The following is a 17,370-nucleotide window of genomic DNA, read 5'->3' as shown; positions in this document are numbered from 1 at the left end:
GCGAGTGCAATTTAACAAATTGACGTCAGTTTTTTATGCTTCCGTCCGCTTATGATAAATTGCGTCATAACATTGTCAAAGTGGCTGTGGAACCACGAGCCGCAGGCGAGTGGTTCCGCAGTAAACTTTGACAATGTTGTAACGAAATCATCAATAAGAGGACAGACGCATAAAAAACTGAAGTTAATTTGTTTTTTTACAATAACAAGACCCCAAAATGGTCAATTGCCGCGGACAAATCAGGGGAAAAGACGCCGTAAACTTGCCGTAAACAAAGATGAGTGAATTTTATTCAAAATGACGCGAACATTGTCAATAGCTTTTCTCGCTTTTTGATTGGCTACTTACAAAAGTCCACAAAAACTCATTGGTTAAAAAGTTGACAGTTTGACAGCTGAAAGTTGAACTTGAAAGCTTGCATAAATTAAAATTTTATCCGTCTGTACTCTTATTGATGATAAAAATGAGCCAACCAGCGCGCGAGAAATTAGACACTTACTGTAAAAAAACGTATTGAGTTGTGGACCAAAAATATCAAAAAGTTCGGTAATTTTGGACGCCATTTCCCCCGCGCTACATCCGCAAAAATCCAGGCAGCATGTACGCGCGTGTTCCGCACGCGATGGCGCAGTTTGTTCTAAAAATAGAAAAATTGTCCCATATCATAGGGACAGCCCCAATACTAGAAATGGCGCGCGCTTACGGTCTCCGTCTCCGATTATGGCTCCTGGTGAAAACGAAACACCGCTCAGGCATAACACAAGCACAAGAATATTTACCACACGTGGTTGTGTTTGGCCAATGAAAACACTGGATCCAGATTGCTGTTTTCCCGTTAGTGTACGAATACAATTCTAGTGGAGCGCATTTCAAGTGAGTTTCGTAAAACCAGAACCAAACCACTCAATTGAAAACCGCTCTAAATCTCGATAGTAATACAGAGCTGCCTCCGGAAATGGGTTAACGAAGAGAAATTTACATTGCGATAAAATAAATGAATAAGCAATTTTCCTTGTTTTCCTCTCGCGTTGTTCTCTAAAAGAAATGGATTATGAGAGCGAGGACTTTTTATCAAGCGTAGAAATCGAGAGTGAATGACTTGATTGTTTGAGTATAAATCTACTCGAGTAGCAAACTTCATCTTAATCTTCTTCACAGAAACTTCAAAAACGCAGAGACGGCCGCCATTTTGTTAGCAACCGCACACGGCTAGGCTACTCACTAACTACAACAGAATACACAGTGAGCAGGGAAGCCAAGAGAGCAGTAATAGTGATTGAACACAGCATTTACCACAACATTTATGCAACCGATAAATTTGTTTGTTATTGTTCCTATCTGTACTGAGCAGGACTATATCCCGGGGCAACTTTTAGGGGTTTCAAAAGCGGTTTTGGTATCTCATAAGGTCCGCAGTGGGAGTTTTTTCGGTACCTTTCGGGGTATTGAGCCGTAAAAAAAATATGGCAGGCGATAATTGATAATCAACTTTACGAGTAGAAGGTATCCGAAGCAATCGTCTTTAAAGAAAAGCACAAATTTTCTCCAAAACTTTCTTTTTCGCCATAAATCGGTCTAATTGACCATTCTTAGTCTCTAACGAGCAAAATTTGGCTCGATGAAGGAATTCATACATTTTTGGTTAATGCTATTAAAATCTTTGAAAGCGTCAATTAATGTGTTGTTTTAGAATTGGTACCTCTTAGGGGTAAAAAAAAAATCAAGCCACGCCCACGAAACAGGGTGGGGGTTCTTTTTATAATTCCCGGAAAACCCTAGTCCTTTTATATGGGAGCTCCCCAGAGATTATAGCTACATTAGTTAGTGCCACTTCCTGTGCATAAAAAGCAAAGATGAAAAGCCTCAAACAAAGCCTCAGCAGTGATTCCTAGTATGTCTTTTCAATTGTCATTTACGAAATAGGATTGAAATTTGCTGTGACTCTTCTCAGAGGCCTAAAACATTAAACATAACGCATTTCCTTAGCACTTTCCATATTTTCAATGCAAAATCATGTTTTAAAGAAACACTTACTCCCGACTTATCTGACCCAAGAAAAGACAACTTCATTTTGAAATTCATGCAGAAATTTTGGTCAAAATTTGAACTGTCAGCAGATTATATGTTACAGTTTTCTGATTTCTCGTCGTGGATTGTAGAGGATCTTTTCTTGTTTTTGTTTTGTTTCTCTGTTTTGTTTTTTACTAACGTTAGAACTTTCTCGTTAATGACCCACTCTTCACGCACTTTTTGAACTCAGGCAATAATATCAGGGATATCGTTCAAAAAAATTGGATGTGCAAACAGTGAATCCCGATTTTTTGAACTTCAAAGGGAAAGGAAAATTGCTTTCAAAAATTGAGTGTAATTTTTTTTCGAGAAACAGGGGATAAAATTACAGTGTTCGACTGAGAAGGGGGAGAAGACTTTTGGAGCTCGCTACCTTCCTTAAAAATACTGGTTAAATTTGGAATTTATGCTCAGAATCATGAAAGCGTTATTTCTGAGGCTCTAAAATATGAAACGTTTCCGTGCAGAGCGTGGGCCTCAGTAGCGTTCACTGGGCACTCGGTTCAAGATGCCTAACTTAGTGACCCCCAGTATTATGTAATAATGGCGGCTACTCTCATTTAAAGGGGAGTTTACTGGAAGGAGCGCGCTAAATTGAATCATGACGTTTGATAAACGGTATCAAATGGTTTTGGTAAATGGCCTTAATCATAGCATAAGTAATTAAATAACAATAGATATCACCACAGCAAATTCCGTCATTCTAAACTTGTTTTATTTGTCCCACACCAACAAAAGCAAAAGATAGCAAAAGATATAACCGATTAACAATAGTAACAGCAGCAATATCCAAAGCGATGCCGTGGATTCGAACATAATCCCTTGTAATAAACCTCGTTATGTTATTTCCAAAGCTGTGTTTACCCAGGCGCCATTCAAGAGCTGTTGAAAGTAATTCCCATTTTTTCCCCGGCCGATCTGTTAACGGTGGATCTGCAAGAATAATGATAATTAGTAATTAGGTTAGGTTTGTATTCCTTAAGATCTTGTAGGATTGCTGATCACTCTGCGGAGCCTTCAGTTACCACTAGAACTTATTTCATTCACGGTGTAAAGCATAATATGTTATTAACCGATCACCTGATCTAAGAGAAACAGCTACAAACTCGTGAGCAGCACATATACAGGAAAAGCATACCTCATAAAAAGATGTCTTCATTTCTAACACACTACACAGCCAATATTTATTTGATAGGTTCAATACTTTCAAGCCACGGACACTTTCGTTCCCCAGCGGTCCACAGTACCAAATTTTGAGCGTTTTTGTGGGGCTTAAGAGTTGTTTTGGAAGAACAAAACTCTGCAGAAAAAGTTAGTTCACGTAACACTAAGGTACTTAGAAAACCCAGGTGTTCTTAAGTACACAAGGAACATGGTCCAATATTACCTGCCAATTTCGTTTCGCAGGACTTTGTTTCTCAATTCCCTCCTGTTGAAACATACATAAAAGATATCAATGCTTGTACAATTAGAGATTAAAAATGTTGCACGATACGTTTTTTGAGGCAGTGGCTGTTTTATCCAAAGCTAAGAGATTTACTTCCAAGAGGGTGCGCTGCTCTCTCAAGAGCGGCCTTAATCAAAGTTAAGGACATGAAAGTCAGTTAAAGAGAAAGTCAGTTAGAAGCCAGTCCGATTATAGACCCATCTGTCTGGCAAAGAAAAATACCCCTCCCCTGCAGATATACGCTGTTCCAAATCTTATTTTTGTCACCTTTTTATTTGGTTTTTGTTTCCTTATTATAAAACAGATAGAATCCTGCCATCTTGTCATGCGTCTGTTCAGTAACAGATCACAGAAGGAGTCAAAATGTGGTAAGAACATCACTAACACACTCGGCTATCTCCTCGTGTGCCACGTTTTTGGTGTACCACTTTTGAACGTCAACTGTGATCAATTACTGAACATAATCGTACTCTTAGGAATATTTATATTTAAATTCTGAATTTATCTTAACGAATATAGTAATTGTAAGTTAGAATGTTATTTAACAATTAGATTATGAGCTCGAGATTTCTGTGAGGTGATAGTTGATGAGACCGAAGGCCGAATCAACTATCACCTCATAGAAATCGAGAGCGAATAATAAAATTGTTTTAGAAGAATTCTTACTAAAATTTACTCCAGACAACGGTTTCCAATTATTTCTCGACGTAGTATTAAACTTTGCGCCTTAAAAAGATCACTCGGATCGAATTGTCATTTAAAATTGAAGTTGTTTACGCGCGCGCATCATTGTTTTTCAATAATTTCAACTTTTTTTAAAGTCAAGAAACCGTAAATGTTGTTCCTTTAGGAATTGAATTATCCATTTGCATCAAAATTTTCCTCCAAAACTTTGGAAAAACAAAAAAAACGTCGCCATTTCGTTGACGACCTGATAGAGTGCAATGGCTCAGCCAATCAGATTACAGCATTGCATTAGTATACTCGTAGAATTCTACTAATTTAAGTGAGAGTGTTATTTTAAATAGTCGTGCGTTTTTGTCATGAGTCCCTGGCTGGGGAGATTGGGCAACCACTCCCCACGTTTACGACTTAAAATAAAATTATCCTTATCCTTATCCTAACAGACGCAGGCAACATGGAATTTATTTGTTAGATATTAGACGACGTACGGGTAATGTGTTTGATCATACCTGTGCACGGCTTCACTTTACACCTCTTGCCTTGCCTAGATTTTCCTTTACACTTCTTTCCGTTTTCTGAGGGGGGTGGGTTGGTGCAGGTGCGGTGCCTGTATTTCTTGCCTCGACCACAGGGCTTGTTACATTCACCATACGCTGACCAATCGCTCCAACCACCATCCACTGGGAAGGTAGAATAACACGCCAATTAATCAATCAATCAATCAATCAACCAACCAACCAACCAACCAACCAACCAACCAACCAACCAACCAACCAACCAACCAACCAACCGACCAACCAACCGACCAATCAACCAACCAACCAACCAACCAATCAATCAATCGATCAATCAATCAATCAATCAATCAATCCACCAATCGATCAATCAACCAATCAATCAATGAATTAATCAGCCAACCGACAGACCGACCATTGATTCAATCAATCAATCAATCAATCAATCAATCAATCAATCAATCAATCAATCAATCAGTCAGTCAGTCAGTCAGTCAATCAATCAATCTATCAATCAATCAGTCAATCATTCAGTTAGTCAGTCAATCAATCAATTAGTCAATCAATCAATTCATCCATCCATGCATTCAACGAACTATCCATCCATCAATCAGTGGGCTAGTCAGTCAGTTATTCAGCCCGTCAGTCAATCAATACGCCATTTCCGAGTTACCTCGTGCCTCTGTTTCAAAACGAGTCTCCGTGGCAAACCCTTCATATCAAAATGAGCTTGATCTGCATGAAAATGAACATGTAGGCGGAACACATTTCCATATGAATGGCTTCGCACGAAGAATCAGTTATTTTGATGACGTGATATAGAGTGATGCTGTCAAAAGCAAAATTCTGCGAGGTTTTCTTTAGTATACATATACAGGCAAAATAAAACAAAAAGAGTTTAACATAAATAGTATTAGTTGTTCAATGCTCACATTGAGAGAGCTGTTCTTTTTTTTTTTTATCTTTTGGACATTCTAGGCCTTCAAATGATACACATTGATTTGAGAATACAACCTGAGTCAGGAAATATCGTCCATATGTGGGTTATCCCCACAACTATGAGGTTGGACGAAGAAAGATCATGGGAGTAAAGATATGATGTCTGCATTATCTAAATTATTAGACAGTCTAGCGCCTAAAAATATTACCTTCGCAAGAACTAGTGTTACAGCTTTTTGCCTCCAGGTTGTCTCCAACACAACAAGCGCCACCATTTGACGGAGGGGGATTGGTACAGGTTCTTCTTCGCGTCATAATGCCACCGCCACATGGTGCACTGCACTCGCTCCAGTCTCCAAAGTCACTCCAGCCCCCGTCCACTGCACAACAACAAATGATAACAACACAAATCGAATTTAAGTGTAGTTTTCCAATAATAAGGAGAGACAATGCTATTTTAATTACCTTTAATCTGGTTTACTGGAGTCAAGATTTGGTGGAATATGCCGAGAAAAAAAAATTTAGCAAGTACGCGTTCGCGATTTGCCTTGACTGGCGGACAAAAATTGAGAAAATCAGAAAGCTTCCATTCCAATAAGGAAAACGAAAACTCTATCGGCCGCCATCACTAGTCTGGGTGTTGCTCTTATATCATTCTGTTTTAGAGAAAGCAAGTATTAGAGGTACGTTTTTTGTAAATTTCTTTTAGATGGTTTACTTCTTCCAATGCATAGAAAAAAAGAAAACAAGTGACAAGTTAAACTAAGACCCGTGGCCCAATTTATTTCAGCCACTATGTGCGGCATTGAAACGGTTGCGCCAGCCTTAAGTGTAGAGTTGCGAGGAAGCGACACGCGTAGCACTGACTGGTGTAAATCGCTTGAGCAAAAAGGAAAACGTTTGGATTCCACTTGATCATTGGGGGAAAGTCACTCAAATGTAGAGTCGTCAAAATATAAGATGGACGCCTTAAAAACACAGTAGAATTAATAAGGGAAATAATACCTTGAATAAACCTTTCTTTTGGCCGTTGACGTATTTGAACTTCAGGCATTGTGAACTAATGGCTTGCGTACTACACTCCGGTCCGGATCGACTGGTCCGGAGTCATGGTGTCGTGTTCTTGGACAAGACACTTTGCTCTCACAGTGCCTCTCTCCACCCAGGTGTATAAATGGGTACCAGTAAATAAATGCTGGGCGCCTAACCCTGGGATGGACTAGCATCCCATCCAGGGGGAGTAGAAATGCTCCTAGTCGCTTGATGCTACAGAAACCGGAAATAAACACCGGCCTGATGGATCACCTGCTCGTTTACACTGATCATGCGATCCATACGAGGTATTGCTAATGGTGTGCAAATAATTGTGTTCTTGAAATTTTATGAAAGCAACGTAGAATTTATGATTGCGCCACTTCAATACGAATGGTCCCCCCCAGAAAGGTATAATTATTACTTTAGATGAAGTGAAGGGCTGAGAAGTTCTGTTTCCACACTTTGCTTTAAATTGTCATTCTTTCGCCTACCTTTGCATGGTCCATTGTTACATGGCCTGGTATCTTTGTTGGATCCAGAGCATTGTGCTCCACCATTAGAGGGAGGGGGATTGGTGCAAGTGCGGAAGCGCTCTTGCTGTCCAGCTCCGCAAGTCACACTACACGCGCTCCAGTCTCCATAGGCGCTCCATCCGCCATTGATAACCGCTGAAAGAAACGTGTTTTAGTGAACTAGGAAGAGTCTTATTCGTTCGAATTAATTTTTTCCGGTACCAAAGATGTCTTAAAGCATTGATTGTAAATGTTAAGTTGACGAACAGGTAGTAATGTTGGAAAAGGTAAGTTAGAATGCAAGTTTTCTGTGTGGGTTGTTATCTTCAGAACAGGTAATTCGTGATTTAAGTTAATAAAATCAAAATTACGTTTCTTCATCTTGCAACATCTGAACTTTTCAATGCAGTAAATGTCGTTGCAACTGCTTTTGTAGAAGCCGGTCATGAAGTATCCCGCCTGTTTGCATTCACTCCAACCCTTGTTGTCGAACGAATGGGTGACATCTTCATCGTAACAGTGCTCGTAACTGTTGGGGTGACCCTGTGGATGGCAACATTGTGCCTCGTCAATGTGCAGTAGGTATGCAGGTGGTCCAGCGCCCAATCTGAGGCCGTTCAAATAGTAACCATTTGGACACAGAGCCCAGACATTAAAACTGAAAAGAGACGGAAACTTTTGTCAAGTACAAAAATTAACAACGAGAAATTTATACTTTTGTGGTATACAGGACTTTTGAAGACTACATTAACGAGAAATTTATAATTTTCGCGACAGCGAAACAGAAAATAGTGTCGCTTCAAACAATTCCAATATTCCATCTAACAATAAAAAAAAGTTATTAAATAAACTGCGTTAACGATCGATATTGCACTAAAACTTCAACGTGCTTTTTTGAAAGTTTTTCATTCCAGTGGTTCAAGTTTCGATCCTGCAATGTTTTCTTGCGTTTTGCCATCAGTGATCTTCATTTTTCTAATAACTCACCCATCCAGCGTGTACAGCCAGTTTGCATTTGAGCAGGTTGCAGGCTGATTGGCATAACTGGGTTCAGTGGCTTTGCAACACCTTCCATATTCGATGCGCCCAACTCTTTCATCTCCCGGATGTCGGTCATTCCTCCACAACCCTCTTAGGTATGTGTTAGTATTGGGACATTTGGACCAAGTTGCTCTGTCCAGGCTCACTCCCCAGTCAGCCTGGTCACAGCTTAAACCTTGATCAGGCTGGAACATCAGCAACACACTGATAAGTTGAATGGCAAACGCAAACCACATTTTTTTATCTGCCTGTTGATAAAGGCTTGTGGAAATCTGGAGAAAAAATTGTTTATTACGTGAAATGCTTTACATGTACTGTATATGAATTCTTGCCGATTTGTCTAGGTAACGACATTCGTAAATTTAGACTTTAATTAATAAGCTAACGCCTGAAAAAATTGAGTCAGGTCAATCAAGTCACTCAAATTCATTTTCAATTGATACAGCGTCAAAGGCTAAGAATGCGAGCCAAAATTGTAACCAGAAATTTTCGACTACCATTTGAGCCCTGGGCAAACAGACTCCCAACCAGTCGCAAGTAGCTGCAAGTTGAACTTCGTAGAGACTTGCGTTGGGTGGGCAAACGGACTCGCAAGTTTCCTCGCTTACACACGCAAGTCGCAAAAAACCATTTCAAGTCAGACATATCCTGTATTTCACTGGCTAATAATAGGTTACTGGACGTCACTTACATACAAATTTGACCTCGACCAAAGTCACTGCATGCCATCGCAAGTCAGCGCAAGTGCACGTAAGGCCTGGCCAAACATAGTCGCACGTAGACCCAAGTGCCTGCGACTCCGTTTGGCAAGAGTAGCGTTTTCTTGGTTTTCTGATATGTCCTAATATTTTAATTTTTGCTGAGGAAAAACTTGCCGGAAACCTGCCGATCTGTTCACCTAGTGAGAGGGCAAGGTTGCTTTACATATTAGCTTTGTTTTATAAAACAAAACGAAAAGACGAAATACAGAATCGAACAAATCCAAGTGGGGGCCTGCAGGTATACCAAGCAAACTTGAATTAAACTTAGCTTTCTCGTGGAAACTAAATTTTCTAACATCATGAATAAATGAACAAATAACTGGAAACAGAGAAATCTCGCAGCTGCAAGGTTGACTGATTCGTTAGAAAACTACAAAAATTGCATTCACTACTCGGATAATCAAAAAACTATTGCAGTCAGCACCAAACGTTTTGATAAACATTGGCGATTATCAAATATAGAAGGATCAATAAGCTTTGTCGTTCTCTTGCAAAACCTTCTTCTACTTGAGCTTTACACCGTTTTAAAATAATATGTGTTTCCACTCTAAGGGGTAAACTCTTTTATTACAATGTGAATGGCAACTGGTCCGCGGTAAAGCAACATTTGAATGGAAAAGGGTGAAAATGATACTGAAGAAACAGGTAGAGTTACAGCCTGCCGGACAATGAAAAGCTAGTTTCCAAAGAAATTAGTTAATGTCGAACTCTCCACCTGTGTGACAACTTAAACATCGCATTGGCCAATGTTTTTCAATTGTTAATTTGTAACAATTGATAGCCGAATTTTAAAGAATTTTCTTGTTCAGACTAAAAGAGGTGAATTCTTAATTAGCTATGCTATCATTATTTATCTTTTTGTGAAAGTAAATACTTGGGATGATAGTAAGAACGATAACTAATCCCCGGGAGATGGTCCATGCACTAAATGCACCCCTATTAGGTATACAATTAAGAGCCAAACAGCATTGAACAATTATCTTCAATGCCCTGTAGTGTAAACATAAAATTGGCTTCAGCTCAACAAAAATACTCTGGGCAGGATGAGTTTGTTGAAATCTGTCATCTTAAGATAAATTTACGTACCACATAAAGCTAGTCGAAAGCCGAAGAATCAGTGGAAAAGAATCCGAGAGTTTTGGTTTAAAAAAAAAAAAATTTATCATTAATCAATGCCTTTTTATATCTTCGCATGCGTTTCGCTGTCATTACTTTTGTAGTAATAAGTATAATAGCTGTAGCAAGTATAACAAGCTTAACAAGGTTTCTCATTGTCAACAATATATTTTTAATTTATATTTTAAAATTCAACGTGGGAGATCAGGCACGATCAGGGTTTATGTGTTGACTTAATTGATTTCAGTTTTTACGTGTGTCCTTTTGGATGTTTCTTTTTGAAATTGCCTCACCGTTCCATTTCCTGTAATTGATTGTCTTAAGACGGGAGTTCACCCAAAATTCTGTAGAAAAATTCGAAGTTTTGTTTTAAACGTGCGAAAATTACTTCAAATACTGGAATGGTAATGTTAATTGCTTCCCACAACACAAATGTTCGCTCATTTAATTATTAGTTGAATGACGTTCCTTTTTGCAATGCAATTAGTTAGAAAAGAAACAACGGCAATTTAATGCGCTAATTTTGTAGAATTTTTGAACATTCTCAAAACAGTAACGTACAGTATATTAGGGTACTTGAAAACATGCCTTTTATAGAAAGGTACAACATTATATTTTCTCGTAAGTGTTAAAATCTTTGTTGTTGTGAACAGGCACGAGGTATATTGGGCAAATACGGGTATTACACACGCCGAAAACGGTTCAGCGATTTTTGACGTCACACCATTTTATGCGAATTAACGTCAAATTGGCCTCTTAGCCGAAAACAGAGCCAATTGACATAAGTTCTAAAGTTAGCTTTTTTTTAGCGTGGCGTTTTTATCGAAAGTAACTTCGGTTGTAGAATCTAATGATACGAGCACCATCTTCGGAGATCCAGGGGCAGCTAGTTGGCACGACACGATATTTCTGGGCGAAAGTTTACATCAAGAGCGCTCCCGCTCTCTAAGGAAACAGGTAGATTTTACAGCCTGTCGGACACTTAATAGCTAGTTTCCAGCAGGGTCAATATATTAATGTTGGGTTAACCAGTAGGGTTTTCAAAATGGAAACGAACTCTCCTCCTCTGTGACAATTCAGTAAACATCACAGTGGTCAATGTTATTAAATTGTAAATTTGTAACAAATGATAGCAGTTTTAGAGGCCGAAAAAAAACCACAGTCCACTTCTCGTTTTTTCATTTATGGTGTCAAGTGAAAATAAGTCTTCGCAATTTTTAATTCTTGTTCAGAATAAGAGAGGTGAATTCTTAATTACCTATGTAGTCCAACATTTACCATTATTTATCTTTTTGTGAAAATAAATACTTGCCTGATAGTAAAAACGATAACTAATTCCCGAGAGATGGCGCATATTTAGACTAGATTTGATCAATTACTAAATGAATATAATAGAATTGAAAGTTTTAATTATTAGCTTTTCAATCGCGCCTGTGGGCTCGCATATGGGTTGTACTAATATGATTAAATTTTTGTTTGTTTTGATATGTGTTTTGTTTTTCTTCCCTTGAACGTACCGCACTTTTACGGTTTTCTGTAACTTTTCCCTGACATTGTAAGACAGACAACCCAGTTTACGACCACGCTGGTTCAAATTAAGTTAAATTTGTAATAATTTGTCACCCATTGAATAAGAGACACATAGAAACACATTTGGATATCTTTATAAAGCACTCTCTCTTCAAAGTAACTTTTCACAGTTTAGGCGTTGTTACGTGTCAGCCATTCAGTTACATTTTTGCCGGTTTTTCCGGTTTATTTTTCAGTTATTTAAGAGGGTTCCCAATAGGTTTAGCGGGATGCGGGATTTGGCTTTTTTTCGCCGTGATATTTGGGATTTGAGCTGAAAACAGGGGCGGGAAGCGGGAATTACAATTACGAGCGGGAGCGGGATTTCGTGTTTTTATGGGGTTGGGACGCGGGATTTGCAAGGGGAACAGAGCGGGATACAGGATTTCAATTCTTACGTGACTTCAGAAATTGTTATTGACCAGCGCAAAAACCACAAGCTGGCAGAAACGAACCATATAGCTGTGTCAGGTTTCAAGTAATGAATTCTTGGTTTTCATGTGACGTAGTCATATTCCAAAATTAGAAATTATCCTTCCTTCTGAGGTTTTAGTTTCATCAGATAAAAGGCCCTGTAGGAACGTGACGTTTGGCAATGTTTTAGCTCGACAGAGTTCTTCTTTTTGTAACAGAGCACTCCAAGCTTTTGCGTTGCGTGATATGAAAATGGCGGCCAGAAAAGACTGTCGCGTAGGTCAAAAGACGAGTTATTGCTTTAGTTTTTGTTAAATAAACGGTGCTTGCACTAGAAGAAACATTTATGTCAATGTGTCGGAGCACTAGAGTAAAAATGTTCGTTTCAATAGCAAAACTCAAGGACGGATGTTTTTGTTATTTTACGGTCGCCATGTTTGTGCCCCTCCGAAGGGCACAAACATGGCGTCTCCATACAAAGCTCTATAAATTTGGATGACACGCTTCTGCGAATAACGGGCGAATGAACAACAGCACCTGATTCTTGGCGAGGTTGTTTATATAGCAATCATCTATCATATCCTAGATTCTTGAATTTATTTATTGAATGGTTACGATTTTTAGTTTTGATCACATGACTGGTGAAAGCCAAGAATAGCAACCGCTCTGTACACTGTCAGGTTCTGTCAAGTGTATCGTCCATTTCCGACATTTTCGATGCTTGCGTCTGTAACCTTGACCTCCCGATCCTTTCTAGTTTTTCTAGTCTTTCGACCTTTTCCAAAGCGCTTGGCTTGTTTTAGCCAGGATGGCCAAACCGAATGGCGGTGATAGTGATTTACCGAACGAAGTATGCGACATTACGAATTGCGTCACCATATATTAGACCATATTACGAAAAGGATGTGCGAGTAGGGATGCCTTCATTCGGAAAGAAAAGTTCTGAGCCCAGATTTCAAGTAAAGTGAAGAGGCTGAAAGCTTTGAAAGAAACTGTCAAGTGTGTTTACGGCCGTCTCTTGAATATAGGAATGAACAATCTTTTTCTTTCACTTATACGTGGACAAAAGGAAACAAAACAGTAAACCGTTTACAGAAAGAAACGTTATAATCATTTGTGCTTACTTATCTGCTACCCATTGAATTCTTTTGTGATCTTTTATGCAATATCTTGTTTTAAAAAGTTTGTGTCAATAATTAAATTAATTATTAATTCAAAAAATTAATAATTAACGCAGAAACGTCCTTGAAAAATGGGCGGGATCGGGATTTCCAGGTAAAAAAGGGCGGGATGGTGGGATTGACAGGAAAAAATGGGCGGGAAAGCGGGATCTGAGAACCCTATTGTGGACCCTCATTTAAGTAAAATTCATTTTCAAATAAGTGTGTTTATTCGAAGCAGGACTACAGAAGTTATCGGTTACTAAATGCACCCCTATTACACTCGTTTTTTAATATATAAGAACCTTTTTTATAATTAAGAACGTTGAGGCTGAGATTAACCAAAATTTTATGAGCGTATTAAGAACATTTCTCTGGCTGAGAGTCGATTAAGAACGTTTTTATTTTGCTAATCTGTATGTAAATGTCAAGCATAAAATAAAGGTATCAAAAAATGTAAAATTAACCCAAATATTTCGGGGCATGTTTTGTATAACATTAACAATGGTTTTCTTATTGTATGACACACATCTCGGTTTGTAATAATCAGCAGCTCTTATTTATAACTGTTCTAAAATAACTTCCACACCTGAAGGACTATCAAGGTAGTGACCTTGTATACTGGCCATGTAAATTTAAGAACATCTTAAGAACGTTTTCAGCCTCAAATTGTAAACAAAGATGAGAACATTCAGCCTCAGCTCCAAAATTAGACATTCTCCTATAAAAAAAGAGTGCATGTATACAGTTCAGAGCCAAAATGCTTGGGTAATTACTTTAAATGCCCTGTGGCGTAAACATTTTACGGGAATGAAAACAATTTTAGGACTTGAAATACCTTTAAAACAAAATGAAAACTGGCTAAGGCTCAATAGACCTCTGGATAGGACGTGTTTAAACTAAGAATTAGTAATTGATGCCGGAAATTTGCCATAGTACGATAAATTGAAGGACCGCATAACCTAACCGTAAGGCCGAAGAATCAGTGGATAACAGTCCGAGAGTTTTGCTTTCAAAAAACAAATAACAGTAATTCCTTAATTATTTATCAATGCCTTTTCATATCTTCGCATGCTTTCCACTGTCATTACTTTTGTGTTTCGTTTCAAGTTTGCGACAATTAAAATTGTCGTAAACTTGAACGTTTTTGAAATTTAATTATTAAATGAATGACGTTGCTCTTTAAATTAGTTAGAAAAGAAACAACGAGAATGTGACGCGCTAATTTTGTAGAATTTCTCAAGACCGTAAAAGTACAGTACAGTAGGGTACTTAAAAACATGCTGAAATAAGCCTTTTTATAGCAAGGGACGGCTACATATTTTCTTGTACGCGTAAAACATTTGTTGTTGAACGAGCACAAGGTATAGGATTTGGTGTTACACACGCCAAAAACGGTTCAGCAATTTTCGACATCTCAATATTTTTTTTGCGAATTAACGTCAAATATTAAATTAGCCTCTTCGCCTCTAAAGTAAGCTTGTTTTTAGCGTCATTATTATTAGCGTCATTACGTCGAACAAAACCTGGAGGTTTCAGCGAACCCCAAAACTTGTGAAATCAGTGATTACATCGTTGGCGGGAAAAGAATTCTGTTAGCAATTGCCGCGAACGAACAACGGAGAAAATGAAACTATTTTTTTCACCCGCACTAGTCAGTGAAACTTTACAGTTTCCTGACAAACGAGGTATTGAATAAAAGTGAAGATAAGATTTGTGCCTTGTTATATTTTTCCTCGCACTAAGGAACAGTTTTTGATTCGCGTGAAAAATTTTCGCTCAAACAATTCTGAGGACAAGCTGCAGTGAAATTGACAAGGTAGTTGAATTGAAAACGACAAAAATATAATTTTTGCGATGGAACGGCGTTCTCTTAGCAACAGTCCGAAACACGGACAGCGATAATGAAAAAACGCTGCGACTGTTCAACAGTAGTTTTAACAAGTTAAGTTTTTACAGATTAACAAGAACGAATCAAATAGAGGTTCTAAAGAGGTGCAGGTCAACTGCTGTGAAAATAAAGTGTTTAGCTTGCTCTAGAAGGCGACGCGGCGCACGACTCACGAATCGAATGTGAAATAACTTACCACAAAGGACGAGGAGAACAAAACGTTGGATTACCAAACACATGGTAAGAACACTACATAATGTAAGTAAAGCAAATTAAAGTAAGCATGCAGTTAGTCGTTTTCTTGAAGACATCTTATTTAGAGGTTATATCTACATTTGTACCTTCTACGACCTCCAGAAGTTCTCCAGTTGACGTAGTACTCCTTTATTACAAAGACCATTACAGTAAAATACTGTGTTTGTTTAGCGAAACGGTATTCTACAATATCTTAGAATACATCGTCTTAGACACGCCGGTATATTCCAGACTACAATCGCACGTCCTTAGGCTAAGTACCTATAAGATCTAAATTGAGTTAATTGAATTCTTTGACTTAACCGGCTAAAAATACAGTCCACCGACCATGTTTTCGTGCGATTTCAGCATCAAAGCGTGAGCATGGTTATTGTCAGCGGAAACCTAATCAAATGAGCATGCGCGCTGGCTGAGTGAATGTAATAAGAGAAGTAAAACTTCCGTATTTGCCGCCGTTTGCGTAAACGCCATGCTTAAAGTGATTCCTCACATTTGCATTGCGCATACTTACTGCGCATAATTTATGGCGTCATTCGCGCGCGCTCGTGCACGCGCACATTGAAAACATGGGGGATTTGCCTTGATATTGAGTTCTGTCAGGAGCCATAATCGGGGACGGAGACCGTAAGCGCGCGCCATTTCTAGTATTGGGGCTGTCCCCATGATATGGGACAATTTTTCTATTTTTAGAACAAATTGCGCCATCATGTGCGGCACACGCGCGTACATGCTGCGTGGATTTTTGCGGATACAGCGCGAGGAAATGGCGTCCGAAATTCCCGAAATGTTCGATGCTTTTGGCCCACAAATCAATACGTTCATGGAATTTTGCTTTAGTATTTTCGTCGTAAGCTACTCCAGTTTGAGTCAAGTAAGACAGTGCCGAATTTAGTTATGTCACTGTTTATATCGCTGACCAAGTTGTGTTCCGCTGCTTCTTTTGCAAGAGCTCCACATTACTCCACTCTAAGTTTCACATATTCTGACATATGTTAAACGAGGATTAACAGCTTTTCCATAACACAACAAAAAACAGTTGGATATATTTGGATATAGCACCGTTTCAGGACTTCAAAGTTTCCCTCCTCTTGCCACACGGTTGCGAGGATTTCGCCATTCTCTCTTGACCGAAAAGTAAAACAAAGTAATTAAAAGTAAGTACAACAACGTAATTGCAAGTTTGAGTTTTGCCTAAATTGTAAGCAACGCTTGATGCTTTATCAAGGCCCAATAAGTGACAACAAAGTTTATGTCTGTAGATGCTGCTCAGTTTTGTTTGTGTAAAAATCCAATAAATTGTCTGTTGTCGATGAATAAGAGCGCCCGCCGATGCGTGTTTTGTACAATCAGTAAAACATGACAAATTGGACTTCCCCACTTTCGTGTGAAAACGTACATCGAACTCATATAACATCTCTAGTTTTTAAATATGTTTAAGGTTGATAAATGTTTGAGAACATATTAAAAGCTTAGCTGAAAATATGTGAATACAGCAGAAATAATCAGCTTTCTTTAATCAACTCGAATAGCAACGGTACTCGAATAAAGATTTCGATTTTTTTGGTTGAGTTATCAAAACTCCTTGTTTATTTTATTTTCGCAGTGTAAAACTTCACTATGTTAAAGAAATACACATGATGTTAGTAGCCTTTTGGCGTTGTTGAAAATTGTTGCAGCATATCAGCGCAAAAGACAACGAAAGAAATCTTTGTCAAGATTTGTTGACAATTGAAAACACCGACTCGGATTTGAAGGTGCACGCGCTGCACTATGCAAATGAGCTACTTATGTACGCGTCAGACTTTCCCTTAAAAAAAACTTTTGCAAACTCGCCAAACAAACAGAAGCAATAAGAAACTATCATCAACAGGGTTTGGTTATGATTAAGCATTGTTTGGGAAACTCTCAAATTAACTCGATACCAGAGTAAAGAGCTTTCTTTCATAACTTTTCTTTACAGA

General features: G+C 38.5%; 1 protein-coding gene across 1 annotated transcript; it reads right to left on the bottom strand.

Moving 5' to 3' along the window:
* Positions 1-2,773: 2,773 nt before the first annotated feature.
* On the bottom strand, positions 2,774-8,479 carry LOC145484537 (uncharacterized). Its single transcript, XM_081463132.1, has 6 exons — positions 8,190-8,479; positions 7,574-7,860; positions 7,182-7,358; positions 5,865-6,035; positions 4,711-4,881; positions 2,774-3,003 (listed from the first exon to the last, which is right to left on the bottom strand). Exons 1-6 carry the CDS (start codon positions 8,477-8,479, stop codon positions 2,774-2,776), a joined length of 1,326 nt encoding a protein of 441 aa, XP_081319258.1.
* Positions 8,480-17,370: the final 8,891 nt, after the last annotated feature.

The sequence above is a fragment of the Orbicella franksi genome, chromosome 4 (genome assembly GCF_964199315.1).
Source record: "Orbicella franksi chromosome 4, jaOrbFran1.1, whole genome shotgun sequence".
Taxonomy (NCBI): Eukaryota; Metazoa; Cnidaria; class Anthozoa; order Scleractinia; family Merulinidae; genus Orbicella; species Orbicella franksi.
Note: the sequence above shows the minus strand (reverse complement) of the source record. Positions and strands in the feature narration are given on the sequence as shown.

What these genes read in the sequence shown, in the direction of transcription:
- LOC145484537 (XM_081463132.1), bottom strand. Translation starts at nt 8,479, where the DNA reads ATGTGGTTTGCGTTTGCCATTCAACTTATCAGTGTGTTGCTGATGTTC. An exon ending in TAACACTAGTTCTTGCGAAG is followed by an intron (nt 4,882 to 5,864) that starts GTAATATTTTTA and finishes CTACCTTCCCAG; the next exon opens with TGGATGGTGGTTGGAGCGAT. An exon ending in TAAAGTGAAGCCGTGCACAG is followed by an intron (nt 3,004 to 4,710) that starts GTATGATCAAAC and finishes TTATTCTTGCAG; the next exon opens with ATCCACCGTTAACAGATCGG.